The sequence below is a fragment of the Mastacembelus armatus genome, chromosome 20 (genome assembly GCF_900324485.2).
Source record: "Mastacembelus armatus chromosome 20, fMasArm1.2, whole genome shotgun sequence".
Classification (NCBI taxonomy): domain Eukaryota; kingdom Metazoa; phylum Chordata; class Actinopteri; order Synbranchiformes; family Mastacembelidae; genus Mastacembelus; species Mastacembelus armatus.
Genome location: NC_046652.1, coordinates 6,901,652 through 6,918,618, shown reverse-complemented (window position 1 = coordinate 6,918,618; position 16,967 = coordinate 6,901,652). Strand labels below are relative to the sequence as shown.

The window sequence follows — 16,967 nt, the reverse complement described above, 5'->3', positions numbered from 1 at the left end:
AAAGAGGCTTCCCCACGCCACATCTGCTGCTGAGCTGGCGTTATTTATTGTGAGATGCTGTGGAGGCTTTTCAACAACATGTGGAGATGTTTCTAATGTCACACATTAAATATTACAGGAGAAAACCCAGAAGACTACTCTAGTTCTAGTGTTTGCCTGGTGCAGGTGCTGCCAGCGAACATACTCTTTTGAACCAACACAAAGAGAGACTAACAGAAACACTACATGGCAGGAGGGCTGATCTGGATTTAAACAGGCTGAATGATTGGAAAGAAAAAGCAAAAGAGATGGTGCAACAACAAATCTTTATCAGTTTCAAGGCTGTAAATCTCTATGATCACAGCTATTAAACAGATACAAATATGATCACAGGGAAAAACAAAGGCTGTGGAGTGAAGAGCTACATGGCTGGTGCTTCCTTGCCATTTTTCCATTCACGTTGATTGTTTTATGAGGAGAGGAGAGGGAGGTAGCTTCCATTGCTGCACATAATGACAGCTGGGATACAAACGTTGTAGGGTGTGGACGAGGGCCAAGTTACGAATCAGTCTGACTCTGCATACTATTAAATCAAGGACATACCTCTGTTTTCTTTAAGTGCACAATAAACCTTATTTTTAAGCAGAGGGACACCCAGAATGACTGAGAATGCACAAAAAAAAAAAAAAAAAAAAAGATGAAGGATTCAGAAAAATGTCCTTACCCTGCATTTGATAGCTGTAAGGGGCCTGTCCTGTCTGTGGTGTCGTGAAGCCCGAGCTGTAGCTTAGGAAGCCCGTCTGTCCTGGAGACTGGGACTGGCTCAACCCCCCCTCTGTCTTTATGCCTGCCCACAATGGACCTAAATCAGTTAGTGACACCAGATCGGTTTGATGCAGAGACAACAGTCAGCACACAGATTTAAAATAGAAAGTTTATTTTTTAAATGACTGAAGATATTTACTATTTGTAGTATTCATTGGCTGTTGTTGTTTGTACGATCAAATCATCTTTGAGACTCAGAGACTATTCTAATATTAATATTGTTGTTGTTATTATCGTTGTAGGTAATAAAACATTTTCCTGGTGGTTGTGAGTTACACTGGCCGTTGCTTATACGGACTCAACACTATGCAGTTTCTGTGAAACGGTAGGTTTCAAGACTTCACTCAAATAAACTGTTTAAATTCCTGCAGTTATTGGAGAGTCTTTAGGGGTCAAAACACACTGAAGTCTTTGGACATGTAATCTATACCTTTTCTTGCAATGCAAGAGGAAACCAGTTTTTGTTTTCAGATTTATATAACAAATCTTTCAGATCTATCCGAACAGCTGGACAAGCAAATTCAGTTTTATTGCAACAGAGCAGTTTGTGCAGGCACTAAACAACAACTCGGCATCTCTCTTGCTCTTGCTCTACTGAAGGAATTGTGGGAACATGGTTTGTCATGAGCAAGCTCTTGGTCCTGACCATCAGGAAAGAGGAAAGAAGTACTTAGCAGGACACTTTTTGTGTACATAAAATGTAGAGAACACTGACAGTATTCACAGCAAGACAAGAGGAGGTTATGATTTGTGTTACAGAAATCTTACCATAAGCTGGGATGCCATACGGCTGGCCAGGCTGGGGGTAGCTAGCATAAGCTGCGGCTTGCTGCATTCCTGTGGTGTACTGCGTCTGCCCATATGCAGCCATATTTTGGGATGAAGGGGTAGGAAGAATGTGCGGATATGTTCTGCTATTTGAGAAAAGAAACAAAAGACAAAACTAAGAAGACAGGAAGAAAGAGGACCATGTTTTACCCCTGAAACCATAACACAAACTTTGCTAACTGACAAATTCCTTGTGATTGTGCTACTTCATTTTAAACACTGAGCCGGGCTATAAGACAGATAACATCATACAGCTCATATACATAGTTGAAGAACAATAAATGACATTTTTGCAAGATAATAATTACAACAGATTTCTAAATGCGCAAGCAGCGGTCATCGAGGCGACCAAAGTCAGTGGAGAAGCCCCGATCTAGCAGAAGGATCTAATTAAAGATCCAAATGAAGTTGGACGCTGCTTATTTTTTAAAGAAAAATAAAAGAAGCCTTACTTGGACGGGTAAATCTGTGGAGAGAACTGGTGAGTTTGTCTTGGGCTGAAGCCACTGGTTCCAAGAGCTGAGGAGAGTTAAAAAGAAAAGAGGGAAGCACATATTTAAACATTAAGAAATAAGGTAAATATTATCTTTTGCCAACAGAACTTCTGGATTCCAAGGAAACAGTAATTACATCGCATTACTCTATTTATTTCGGTAACCTTATTTGAGGTTGAAAACTGGAGAGCAATAATGAAGTGAAATAATCAGGTAAGAATATCGGGTTTTTCTGCTGACCCGCATATCTCTGAGATACTTCTGGGCTGCTATGACAACTGCTGGTGCAAATACACAGAGCATGAAGGTCCGAATCAGTCTCAGTCTGTGGCTCCAGTTGCCTTGAGCCATTCAAGACACAGCCACATTGAAAGTGACAGCACTGATTTGAGCTAATGAGTGCCACTGCATAACCATTTCTTCATTAAGAGTATGACTGTGGTTCCACAGATGCTGACTTGTGAAGAATTCAGCCACAAATCAATTGAAGTAAACTCGTGAAAAATGTAAATGTACATACTTCTTGTATTTTAAATGTATTATTATTACTGATTATAATTTAATTACATCAAAATGTATACATTTATTTCTAACACAGCAATAATTCAAAACATGGTGTATGTTAGAACATGTTGCAAGACATTACATTTTATCAAATTCATTGTTAGTTAGAAAACAAAACATAAAAGACAGGCAACAATAACAGTTCTCGCATTTAACTACAGCAAGAGACATCTGTCTGATTGGTTGTGACGTATAAAATAAGGGATTTAGTTATGGCGGACTGCTAACTGTAACTGTATGCTGTAACCCTCACACACGTTATTAATATTGAACACTTTTCCCACATCAGCAGCACCTGCCATTGGACAAAACCTGCTCTTCTGAATGGAGCTCTGGGTTTCCCCATGGAGGATATGAGGTATAAGATTACTAAATTTCATTAATATTGTCAGAGAATCATACCAGTGATTTGTGTGCTTCTCGTGTAAAAGTATCAAGCGCTTGGTTAAGCAGCTAAGGAAATACAGGAAAATTAGCAGCAAGATAATACCATGTTTAGTTGGATATAGTGTTAATACATTTTTACACAACATAAAGTACTACTGTAAGTTGACATAGATACCACACTGAGTTTGGGGAAGAAAGCTAAAAATGATCACGTTGGTGATTACTTCTTTTACTATTCCTTTAAAGCTCATTACACTCAGATCTTTTTTATTTATCTTTGCTTTTTATTTATTTTATTCCTTTATTTAGCAATAACCCTGTCTGTGTATTTATGTGCTTATGCAGGTGTTGTTCCTGTGCTGAGAAGATGCCATAAAAACTGTGGCTCAGACAAGGCAATAGGGTAACAGCCGTGGAGCACAGGGGCCACAGGAACACTGCATTGCTCAAGTGGACACACAAACGCATGCAAAACAATTCTCCCCACTCACCTGATCCTGAGAAGCTGTCTAGAGAGTTGTCTGCTACCGTAGTGGCGATTTCACTGCTGCTCATTGGCTCGGTTTTAACTGCAAAGAGAGAAACAATATTATTACCAAATGCACCTAATCGATCTCTCTCTCTCTACACACACACACATATATATATATATATATATATATATATATATATATAATTTCTAAACCAATGTTAATTAAACTTTAACTGACAATTCTACTTTAAAAAATTATACTAGTCTTATGTTATTATTTAAATTAAAAATTAAAATGAAAAAAACACATTTTGCCACAGCACATTAACAGGGATCACAGAGTAACTTAAAGTCCTATGAGCACTTAAATGTAGCAGACATTAAAAAAAATCATTACTGGATTGGATGTGTGTGTGTGTGACTAAAAATAGCTATGTGTGGTTGTACAATTGAAATGCCAAAGAAATGTACGGTGTATAAAATCTTTTTAAAAATTTAGTGAACAATATGTGACCTTGACTCCATTACACTGATCCAGCTCTCTATAAGTAGATTTGACAGCTATAGGACAGATCAGGACTCTTTTAAATCATCCGTGTTACTTCTGATGGACTGGAGAATTAGTTTTTCTTTTTAGCAAAACAAACTGACAATGTGGGCAAGGGAATCATGCTCAGTATAATCACTCATAGTTGAAGAAGCCATTTACTGTCATGTTTTACATGTTTCTGCTATGCTCATTCAGTGCAGAAACATTTGTTGATGAAGGGCAATTCTTTTAACAACACAATAATGAAAATAAATACTGGCAAGTTGCATGCATTACCTAGCACACTGAGATCACAGAGCACACAATAACCACTGTATTCAGGAAACAGCATGGAACGTCCAAATGAAAACAAAATGCACGGTATGTAAGTTCACAGTCTGAACATTGATGAACATTCATTGGAGCCCAACAGTGGACTCAATTCCAGTTGGTGTCAAACCATGCTTGAAACAGAATATCACAACAATGGCAGCAAATACCAATGAATGAAAGGTACAATAGTTGAGGCAACTTTATAATTTTGCAGCTGATAAGTAATTTTTAATAGTACACTTTAAAGGCGGTGTATGGTACAAAAGGTAAACTATAGAGAATGCTTTTATCCTTGCTTTCAGTTAAGCTGGAGAAAACACCAAGTATTGTCCTTTCATTGTGCCACCAACAGTTGACAAACCTGCAGCGGACTGTGAGTTAGAACCTAACAACCAGTCTGCAGTGGTTAGCATTGTGATGTTATCACCTATGGGAAAGAAAGAATGGCAAAGGGACACATGACAGATTGAACCATGTCTGTAGGTCCTGCGGTATGAATACACAAAAAATAAACCCTAAAATCAAAGCACAGACTAACCTGAAGATTATGTGACAGCAGGGGATATTTTTAATAACTTCTTGTTTTGAGACATAAGCACGACTGCTTCACTAAACAAAGGCTCAGATTTAATACACAGGTGAGTCACCTGAGTAAATAACTACGTACAGTAAAAACTTTATGCAAAACTCTGTCATTTTCATGCTGTGGCTTTGAATAATTACATGCCTACTTAAATAAACAGCTAATAGTTGATGGAAAACAAGCATGAAATGCACTGAATTGTTCAGGCTAGAAATGGTATAGTAGATCAGACAACTGATTTGTATGGCCAAAACAATCTCCATTCTCTTTATTGTTTGACTGGCTGTCTAATACTATAATATGCCAACAAATCATTGGTAATATATCCAATCAACTAAACACTTCAATAAAACAACACTTGCATTAACTTTATTGCTAGAATGTCTTTATTGTAAATACAACAAACTAATGCATAAATCGTAAATTAAAGTACTTTCAGTTTAAAAAGTCAATTACACATCGTATGTCACACTAACGCACGTACACACATACACTAACACACGTATGTCACTGTCTCTCTGCCTTTTTTTTTTAATTTAGGACAATGCAAGATTTAAAACAATTGAAGAGCACAGCATGTACACATACCTTCAGTGCCATTGGGTGTCATAGAATTGTTATTGATGTGTGAGTTGTCGAGGTTGGGACCATTAGGAGATTCACTGCTTCCACTTACTCGGCTGTGAGGACTTGCTAGATCCTGCATTTCCATAGACCTGACAAAACACACACACAGGCATGTGCACACACACACACACAGGCATGTGCACACACACACACACACACACACACACACACAAAATCAAATTACACATATAACTCTGGTTTCAGGGAAGCAGCTCTGATACACAATGCTGTGTGCACAATGTGCATTACACAGTAGTGTGGATTCAATAAGTCAAATGGTGATAATACTACAAAGTTAAAATAATCTAAAAAGATACAGATGAGTCGCTGAGCAGGGCATATGTAGTCTTTTGCAATTTTACTAATGCCTATTTTGCATTCCATTTCTATCTGACACCAAATAATATGAAAATACAAAATAAATAAATAAATAAAATCATAAACCAAGCAAAATGGGAAAACACTTGGATATTACTAAAGACAAACAGTGTGGGATCCAAACTATGAAATGAATAGTAAACATTTTGACAATTTCTCTTATTACAACAATCTCACTACAAGTCAACTGTTTACTGTCAATTTGCTCTGTGGTATCTTGAAGCAAAAATTGCCTTAAGTGTATACTGTTGTGTGTGGTATCAGAGACTGTTAACAGATGTTTGTTGGTTACAGGCAATGGTTAATGTGCCTGTTAAAAGTGCAGCACTCTGCTAGATTATAAGAACCAATCCCTAAGTGATGGGCAAATGAGGAGCTCATGAGGCATGTGTTTGCTCTGGCAGGGTCCGTAATTGTTTCTGTGTTTATAAAGAAGACCACACAACTGAAAACATTATTCTATCTTCTATCATTTGCGCGCACTAAGGATTTGATTGAGTTTAGACAATGAAGTAGAAAGAAGGCACAACTGCCTTGAAAAGTATCGCCACAAACTCTAGAGCCCATTTGTCTTTGCCACAGTTCCTATTGCAACAGTGAGTTAATGAAATTAGAACAAAATGCTTTGTACATTATTCTGCCATTTCCATTTATGTCCCAAGGTCCTGATATCTCTGCTATCGCTAAACATTGCCATTTTACACAAGGCCACAAAGATAAATGCTCAAGTAACTGTTTGCTATCAGATAGCATGAAGAAACCAGAGTTATGAGATATAAAGATTAAATTACGATATGCTTTTACTGTATATAAAATGAAATTGTAATATTATGATATTATGATACTTTGCATTGTTTGGCAAATGTAAACATTTCTTGCAGTTCAAGTAATTATTAATAAAAAATGTATGTTTTAAGCGTTATATTACCAACACAAAGGCTACGATACAAGTAATAACAAAACAGTAATAAGAATAACAATAATAAAACCATACAAACAATATAAAAGGCCATTTCAGTCTTTGTTAAACATACTCCAATAATAAAGTTGCATTATACTTTTACCATATATTAATTTACTCATCCCTGAAAAGAAAAAAACTGTTCCTGCAAGTATACAATGCAAAGATGCAAAAAGAAAGCACTTAATGTTCAAAATTACCCATCCTTATTTCTTCTGTACAATCACTCTAACTACTTTCTTCTCCTTTGCCCAAATATTTTTCTCCTTAGCTGTTGGCTTAGAAGCCTTCACCATCACCAATCAGACAACACAGTAGACTGAGGGAAGTTGACAGCTGTTTAGCCAAGAATCTAAGGCAATCCCTGATACTATGCAGAGAGCTACTTGTCTCTGATGCTGCTGGCACTGTCTCAGCTGTGCTCTTACCTGCACCTAGATGGCTTTGAGTCCTCTCAAACCACACTCCCTTTCTTTAGTCTTCCTCCACCTACACCAGCAGAAACAATGTCAGTCCTTGTTATTGCAGCTCAATGTCACAGTCCAGAGCCATCCATGACACAAAAAGGCTTGTCTGTGAAAACATTATTGTTATTCTGGAGCAGAATGGGAAGACAGGGCTAGCAGGGGAACAGAGGCACACATTGTCTCTCTCCAAGCCGCAGCCCTGCTTCACTGTTGTTTCCTCCTCCAGGTTCTCCCTCCTCCCTGAGCAAGGGGAGAACAGCCAAATGACGGAAAGGTGATTCATCATTGGTCTACGACAGCTGCAAACTGGATTAGCCCTCCCCCAATCAACATGCAAAGCGGCTTAGCCAAGGTAAGCAGGAAGGGGTGGAGGGAATGGTGGTGGTAGTGGGGGGTAGGGGGGTGAAGGTAGGCAGAGGGGTGAGGGGTTGTAGATAGCTGGGGTTGAGGGGCAGCTGAGGGTGGGAGAGCCTGCCCCCTTTCCTGCTTGAGGTAGGCTGCTGCTGGAAGAAGATGGGACTTGTTGAGCTAAGGCAAGTCAAGCGTGACACCCCTAGCATCTTCAGCAGATCTTTCATCTGCAATTGACACTATCTGAAATTTATCAGCATTCCCCCTCCCAGCATACTGACAGGTCCTAATGACCGTCAGAGCTGCTTCCCGCGGGCCTGCCCCAGCCTGGGGCCATGGCACAGCACAGAAATACACTCAGTCCTGACTTTAGTCTATTCACAATAGACAGAAAGGCAGATTTAGAACAATATGCACACTTCAACAGACATTATATAAATCTTTTGTTTTTTTATGGCAACAAAAAAACTTAGGCTAATGTCTTTTTCTTTAGCACACAGAGACACATAACTCATGTCTATATGTCTGCATGTGCACACACTCATGCACAGGGCACTTCAGAGGCCTCCAGATCAGTGGTGCAAATGCACACATAAATACACACTCACACACACAGGGCACTTTAGAGGCCCCCTGATCAGTGGTGCATCTCACACAATGACGGAGACTGGAAACAAGAACATGGAGACCATATGGAGCCACATATGTTTCCTATGATGCTACGAATGCCCCTATTACTCTCCTTTAGCTGACAGTAACATTTTGCTGTTCACTCCCGCTCTGCTCATCTCTCTCCAAACATCAAGCAGGGCCATATACTTGCATGGCTATAACACTATATTAGACCTGACTTCAGCCCACCATGGGTTTCCAGAGTCTAACAAAGGTCAAAGGTATTTGAGTGGTCAGAAAAAAGAAAAAGGAAAAAATCATATTAAGCATTCTTTCAAAAACCCTGACGTTATTTTTAATAGTTGTTTACATGAGCCAGCGTAATCTGAGCTGTATAATCCTATGTTTTTTTCTTTTATTCAACAGGTTTTACTCTTCACACCAAAGCAAGACCTTCAAGAATTCTATTCCAGCATTACAATTTTTTTCCTACTCACCCACTGTTTTTGCCATTTTACCAAAGATAATTGTGATTTTTCATTCTCACTTCAGAAGCTATGGACAACAGGAGTGTGTCCTACTGGCATTTTGCAATATTGAATTATGCAGAGAGGATGTAAAAAATATCAAAACTTTCTGGTTCAGAAAGTTCCCAGAGGTAAAAATCCATCCAGATGAAAACACATACACACACACACACACACACACACACACACACACACACACACACACACACACACACACACACACACACACACACACACATTTTGCCACAGCACATTAACAATGATCACAGAGTTAGGGGAAGTTGTGGAGAGAGGGTGTTGTGGTAGGTTGATGTGCTATGGTCTATGTGTAGTGGCTGGGTTTTTTGTGCAGGCCAATGAAGCCATTACCATGTTAGTGTCTCAGTCATTGCCAGCAGATGAAGCCAGCCAGGTGAAGTGGAGGATGGGGGGGGGGGGGGGATGGACAAGGAGGAGGCAGGGATTTAAAAGCAAAAACTAGCCTTTCTTCTGTGACGCTAAATATTTATTGTTTAAAAAGGGGCTGCATGCGCTATCTTTGATGTGCTACTTAGTTCAACCTGAACTGTCAGGTCTTTGAAGCTAACAAGAACAAAGCCTGGCTGGATGAAGCGCTGGAAGTGTCATCAAGAGAAGAAAAAAGAAATGCCACAACACACTTCAATCACGGTTGTTTGCTGGTCCTTTTGATTCGCTTTACTTCTTCAAGACCTACATTTTCAAAGGTAAACACAGCCACAGCCAAGCTTTTAGCATAGATCATCTCAGCATGCAGGCTGTCTGAGCTTCCTCTTGTTTCTTACACATACCTGTGATACCATACAGGTGAGGAATACCTGTATCTACCTTGAATATATTAACTGCTAAATTAAAATATTTGCTTAAAAGTATTTTCACATATTAATGATTAGTGTTGAGTAAAATTTTAAAGCAGCAAATGACAGAAAAATAAAAATGAGTGAATACAGTTTATTTCCGTTTTTCACTGCCTGAACCAACTCTTATAGCTATATAAGAGCAAAGCCCATAGCCCCATGAATTTTACTGACTGCAATCCATGTGTTGTGAGTTACAACTTCTGAAAAACAATTCTCTAATCAAAATCTAACTTTAAAACAACTAATCCCTACTTAAGATGGTCAGCTGAATCCACATGGTGGCCCAGGAAAAATAAATCCACTCACAAAGAATGTAGTTGCAGACAACAATTGGACACAGATGTGAGTGGAATTAGCCACAGTTTACAAAATGCTACACTTCAGTTGTGTCTCTATACGAGACCAGAAAAATGACGTTTGCCAAAAAAATGCAACATTACATAGCCTGATGCCTTCATTCTCAAAAGTCAAGTATTTTAGATACAACACGCGCTAAACAATAAAAATAATAGACATAATTTTACATGCTGGTGTAATTCTGAACATGAAAGTATGAAAGCACATTATTGAAAACTCATTTCTGAAAAAAGAAGACTTAAAATATTATTAATACAAATTACTACTACTAATATTTAGAAATACAGGAAACACTGCTTTTATTTTTCACACTCTTACTTTGTATTTATTTGCACTGATCTAGTATAATGTGATATTCAACACCTTTTCAGCGAAGCATACAAATGAAACTTGTAACAGCAATTAACGCAAGTACACTGTGCTTCACACACAATTTAAAATGTTCTACTTGTTTGTAATTAAAAGCACAATTATTAACAGATGTGCTTTTCCTTGATGTGCGATTTGTGTCTCTCATTTGGCTCAATCTGACACAGTGGTCCAGCAATTCACCCAATGGTTACATTAAATCTGTTAATACTGTGCTCTTCAACCTTCAAAATTATTTCCAGAAGGCCAGTTTACCTCTGAGGGGCTATCAAACAAGATTTAAGGTGCACATTTTATCACAGCCTGCCTACCATTCTCCCACAGAACGGCTGAGGCTTTACAATGCAAAGAAAAAAAGAGAGTGCAGTGACAAGTCTTAATTATTTCTTCAATGGCTGTGGCTTGTTATTCTACCCGATTTGAGGCAGTGGTCTAATATGGTAACAAAACTATTATCTACACATTTAAGGAAGTTATTAATTGCTTCGTTTCTACTAAAATTGTCAAAGGTAATAAAATAGTTGCATTTTTAAGATTAAAAAATATTATATCCTTTGCAGAGGCACACTACACTACATTTCAATAGAATGTAATTTAGGTTTTAGATGTAAGAATCTGTGACTTCCTTATATCACACGGTTTAAAAATATTTCTGTTTACAAACAATTAGTAACTGAAGACTTGTAATGGCAATCAACAGAAATGCTCTTTAACCACATATCCCACTTCCAAATAGTAGCATGTCAACAAAATTACACCCCACACTATTTAGTAAACAACTTCTGCCCACATCATCCTGTATGGGCTACTTAATAGAAGATCCTCTATTTCCTTCTTTCTCTCATGCTCTACCTCCCCTTCTCCGTCTTCCAAAATAATAACAGAGTGAGGCAGGATCAATTAGCCCTCTGTGTCTTTCACCAATTTCCATCTTCTCTCTGAGAGAAGCGGACAAGGACTCGGCCGGCTAGACACATCCATACGGAAGACATCAGGCCTTGGGCAAACAATGCCACCGTCACCGCTGACCAATCCTGCTTGTACACACTGCTACTACACATGCATGCAGCTCTGCAGACAAGGAGAGAGACCCTGATCTCTCTCTGCACAAAGCAAATACACAGTGTAAACAGCCCCACATCAGCCCAGTCATTATCTGTTAATTGGATAAATAAGGTTATTGTGTGAGTGAATATTTGCAGCAGGCGGTCACACACACTGTTATGTTTGTCTACACAGAGCAGAGGCCACTCAGCAGTCTGTCTCACTAGCCTATCCTAACCTCTCTACTTCATCTCTTTCATCTACTAACACACCTTTATAAACACCGAAAAGGGCAGGTGTTTGAAAATTACAGGAATTAGAGGATGAAAAAAAGCACAATTTCAGAGAGATGAGTTGCCCTTTACACACACCCATGCACACTCATATACAAATATGTGTGTACAAATACAAATACACAACACACAACAATTCCCTGACTTCTGATGTAAGCCTGTTATCATACACACCACATTAAACCAAAACATCCTTCAATCGGAGAGGTTAGCGATTAAAGTGAGTCAGTCATTTTCACTACATGTGAAATTTTAGTGACAAGGAGATGCAGCTGGGAGTCAAAGCCTGTTGTCTTGGTCAGAGAGCCTGTCAGGTCTTCTCACAGCATTCCTGGCCTCAGCAGATGGCATTAGCTGCTTTAATTGTGTTGTTTTTTTTTTTGTTCTGCCAGTCAAAAACAGACTCCTGCAGAGACCAGTATGTTTTCCTTGCCTGATCAAAAGTGTAAACTGGGCCAAGCGCATGAGGATCCCATTTTTTAAAGGGAAATTTGAATATTTGCACAGATGATACTACTGTCCATGCTTACGGAGATGGTGTTTTGTGGCTTGCAATTTAAACGTATTTTTAGTGAGGATTTTAAAGCCATTATTTTTAAAATACAAATTATTGCCAGTAGCAAATTATTTTTAAATCATTTGATTTTTTTAAATGTAATTTACAATACAATACATTTTAAAACCTATGTACACATAACATATAAAAACATATTTAGTTTTTATAATTATATAATGTATGGTTTTGAATTATTTAAAATTAAACAACATGATTTCACATTTTTAGATTGATTTCTTTATCGGGGAAAGGATTTGCATTTACTTGCAATTAAATTACAGCTAAACATTCAATCAAAGCATTTTTTAGATATTTATCCATCATCTTCAATAAATTGCAAATGACAAGTGAAGATTAAAACCTTTTTCCTTTTATTAATATTCATAATTTTAATCAGCTTTGCAGTTTTATAATTCTTACATTTAAAAAATGGAGTACTATAAGTGTTGTTTCAAACCCTAAAAATTATTGTCATTATTAGTCCCTAAATAAATGTGTTAATCCAGATGCTTTGTTGATATAAACACTCTAATTGGGAATTACAGTTTAAATGCTGATTCAAATCCATGAAATAAAAGTGATAGGTCCACACACACACAAACACACACACATGCTCAAAAACGAGACAAACTAAGACAAGTAATATAAAACATAACAAATGCAATGCAGGAATTGAAGTTATACTCACTACAGTTCTGGTTGAATTCCTCTGTGTTTATCCCTTCTTATATCTTCTTTTTTTAAAAAAAAAGGATCTTCTACAGACAGATTGCTGAGCCCAGCTGAACGGACAGAAAACTTTCTGAAACAGTTCTTCAAGTGTTGGTAGAATCTGCAGCACAATAAACGTAAACTATAAAATTACTTTTTTCTTTTTCATTTTAGGTGTTGGAACCCATGGAGGCCCGCTCTGTATCTCAGGAGACCCAGTCCTAGTGAGAAAGAGAGTCGTCCGATTACAGCTTCAGGCAGTGACTAGTGAGTGTCTGAGGAAGAGGGAAAAAAAGAGAGAGAGTGGCGGAGAGGGAGGGAGGGAGGAAGAGAGAAAGGCAGTGAATGAGGGAGGGAGAGTGAGGTTGCTGCCATTTGAAAAAGCAGAAGAGCGCTTGGTGCTCTCTCACAGGAAGACTTTGGGTCTGGAGGAGGCACGGGGGAGTTGAGCCTCACACCAGCTCCCCATATGTCATTCACTCACAGCTTTAAGCAACAGGGCCCTCTCCATATTGTTTAGTGGAGAGTAAGACAATGAAAGAGCAGACCTCTCCACTAGATCTGTCCACTAGAACGCCAGGCTCTGCTCAAACACCCTGAGGGCCCACACATTTCTTCCTCCCCTTTCTCTCTTGTTTTTGTTATGCTCAAAATTCACTTTCTTTTTTTTTTTTTTTTTTTTTGCTCTCTCTTGTGAGTCGTAGCTTGCTGCTGGATTTATATCTGTCATATAGGGACATACTGGGACTATAGGTTTATGTCGCTAGCTTATGTGATAGGTAGCCATAGGTTTAACGGTGGCCGAGTGGTCCAGCTCTGTCCGTCTCCACAACAGTCTAGTGGAAGTCCTCCATCAACACATAGACACCACGTCTGTGTGCAAGGTAATGACTGCCTTCTGTCTGCTCTGTGTTATTATTTTAACTGTGCAAAGCTGCCACACAAGGCCATGCTGCTACTGATGAGCTCAAACTGGTGATTTATTCAAGCTGGTGATGAGGCTTGTACAACTTCTGCGTTAGTTTTTGCCTTTTCCCCCCCAAGAATATATGTTCTGTGTAATGAATGGTTAAGAGATCAACGGATCATTTAAAATTAGTTTAATTTTAACATAATAAACCTGTTGGTGAAATGCCAACTGTAATACTGACAAATGATTACCAAGGAAGAGGAAATCATACATTTATTATGGTAAAGAGGTGGTGAGAGAAACAGAACACTCAGGGCTAAAAGAATAGTATGCTGTGTTAGTCTTTGGCCTATGTGTGCACTGTTTGTATGTCTCTGTTACATACTAGTGTGGAGAAGACTTAAAGAAATTGTCATGTGCGTCTGTAAGGCCTATGTTTTACTATATGCCATGACATTTTGTTTCAATCAGCAACAGCCCATGATGACTATGATAAATTAGTCAATTTCTGCTTGATAGGCTGTAGACTTCAGAACCCATACCGAAAGCAGGTCACCACCATCCAACCTCTGTACAGCAGTAGTCAGTAAAGAGCTGACAGAAGTCCTCACAATTTAAATACACTGATGTGGACTTGCCCAAAATGTAAGTACAACGCCCTTTTCCAAACCAAATGCCCGCAGTTAAATCCATGGGCTTACGTTTCAATATCAGAGCATGAAATATATTGCACATAGAACAGATTCTTGATAACTCAATTGACTAATAGATGCTTGGGGACTCTCAGGTAACTTTTTCTAATAGTGGAGGGGTACACATGCCAATTGAGTTACTGCATTTACTCTGTCGCTCTCTATTTCAATAAGCAGCTGTATAAAATTAGCTCAAGATGTAATTTTGCAAGTGAGTTATTTTCAAATTGCACAGTATCATTACCCAGAGTTGTTTATGTCTCAACGACTAAACTCAGATTTTCCTTGTTCTCTCCTGCATGCAGAGCTGTTTGGTATGTTTTGAATCAAGGCTCCACTCAACCTAGAGGTTTTACTGAGGATGATTATTTTATTATTTTCATGTTCCATCGTATTAAATGCAAGGATATAAAAAAAATCTTCTGTAAAGGGCAGGTTAAACTTTGAATTTAAATTGTGAAGAGGATAAAACCTCTGGTATGTATCAGATCGGTTTATTAAATATTAATGTAAGAGGCACTAAGATATATTTTGTAAATGAAGTCCAGTCTTTAGATGTATAAATTAAAACATAATCTTTTCTGCAACTATAAAAATGTAAAACCTTCTACATCTGCCAAATGGAAGCTTAACAAAAGATACACTGATACTGTCCCAACCGAGATCAGCATCAAAATGCCACTTGCCAAAAACTATATCAAGTAAGCAATTTGAGAAGTGAGCTAAGATTAAATGTGAAGCTGTTCTTTATTAAGGATTATCTTGATGGGACTCAATGGTCTTCATGTGGGGTTACAGGGATAGCTGCCTGCAATTTAGAGTGAAGAGAGATCTGCACTGTCCACCACTGCCAACAGGTTATCCACTCAGCTTCTCACACACATGAGAATAGACTCACTTCCAAATGGCTGATTCCATTTTCTGGATAAGGTCTGAGGCGTTAATGTACATATAACTGGGATCCTAGTACTTGGAAAGTTTTAGATCCAATCTTGTAGTGATTTTTTTCCCTGTTGTCTCACATAGGACAGCATCATGGTAAAGTGGGTTTACTTATCTTGACAAAGTATATATAAACAGTGTGAAAGGGGCAGAAATGGTGTGACAAGGGATCAAATGGTATAGATGAAACAAAATGCTAACACCCTGATGACACAGTTGCAATATTTTCAAATTTGTTTGGGTAGAGCTACTACAGTGTTTATACAATGTCACACATTGGGGGGGGATCAAGTTCCTTTTTTGACATAAGTCTCAGCAGAGCATTACACTCAAAACTTTCCGCCAAGAAGGGAAATCTGAACTTGGGATAACTTTGGATAAAATAACAGTTTTTATATATTTATACAGGCATTACCAGGTGAAGTGTTCACCTATTAACTAAGAAGAAAATAAAAAAAGCTCTTAACAACACAAACCTCCCACCCTTCAGCCTTGCTCCTACACAAGAGGGACGTAAAGTTTGCCACATGGCAATTTGTCAGAGCTCTGAAAGTGCTTGGTACTGGATATTCAGTTATTCAGTGTGCATGCGTTACAGAGTGACATAGGCTTGGTAGATAATTTTCTCATTGCATGTGTTTTCATGTGAACTCTCTAAATACTAACTTGAAACCAACCTGAGTAGATGTAATGACAGCTAAATCAATCAAAACAAAAACAAAAAGGAAACAACATAATTTTTAGGCACAAAAATATGTTACCTTAAGTTTGGGATGTTTTATCTGCAGAGAGTATTCAAGTTTGTACAATATAACATTAACCCATCTATCTACCAGGCTTTCATTACACTCAAAAGAAAATCTTTGATGATAAAAAGCCACCACAAAAAAGACTGTGACGGTGCAGACAGATAATTTTGAAGTCCATCAAAGTAAATTAGTAGCAAGTCAAGTGCTTTCAAGTGGTGAATGAAAGTTCTGAATGAAGCTGGAATTCTTTATAAACAAACATCAGGTTCGCCTGCCTCACTGAGCAGCAGTGATAAAAGTAAACACAGCATACCTCACCATGAAAATACAGAGAGAGAAACAAAGGAAATGGTTACCCTCAGTGGATGTCACAAACTTAAACGAACAGTGACCTTACTCTTGCAGTCCAAACAAAACAAGGAGAACATGTTTTGAATTAGCCAGGTTTTTTTTTTTTTTTTTTAAATGATTTGAAATAAAGCAAGTACACTTTAGTTCAGACATTCTCTTACAAAATGTTTTCTAAAAAAAATCTAAAAATAATTCATT

General features: G+C 38.1%; 1 protein-coding gene across 20 annotated transcripts in view; it reads right to left on the bottom strand.

Moving 5' to 3' along the window:
- The window catches only part of eya1 (EYA transcriptional coactivator and phosphatase 1), a 63,653-nt gene that overhangs the window by 27,693 nt on the left and 18,993 nt on the right, over window positions 1-16,967 (bottom strand). For 3 of the 20 annotated variants that reach the window (XM_026292035.1, XM_026292023.1, XM_026292024.1), the window contains 6 exons: window positions 5,583-5,710; window positions 4,773-4,838; window positions 3,569-3,646; window positions 2,085-2,151; window positions 1,573-1,718; window positions 704-841 (listed from right to left, as the gene is read on the bottom strand). In XM_026292035.1, the coding sequence (XP_026147820.1) occupies window positions 704-841; window positions 1,573-1,718; window positions 2,085-2,151; window positions 3,569-3,646; window positions 4,773-4,838; window positions 5,583-5,706 (619 nt within the window). In that variant the 5' untranslated portion in view covers window positions 5,707-5,710. Of the gene's footprint in view, window positions 1-703; window positions 842-1,572; window positions 1,719-2,084; window positions 2,152-3,568; window positions 3,647-4,772; window positions 4,839-5,582; window positions 5,711-7,388; window positions 7,450-13,102; window positions 13,401-16,967 lie in introns of all 20 variants that reach the window. The other 17 variants (XM_026292028.1, XM_026292029.1, XM_026292032.1 and 14 more) reach the window with 10 other exon arrangements.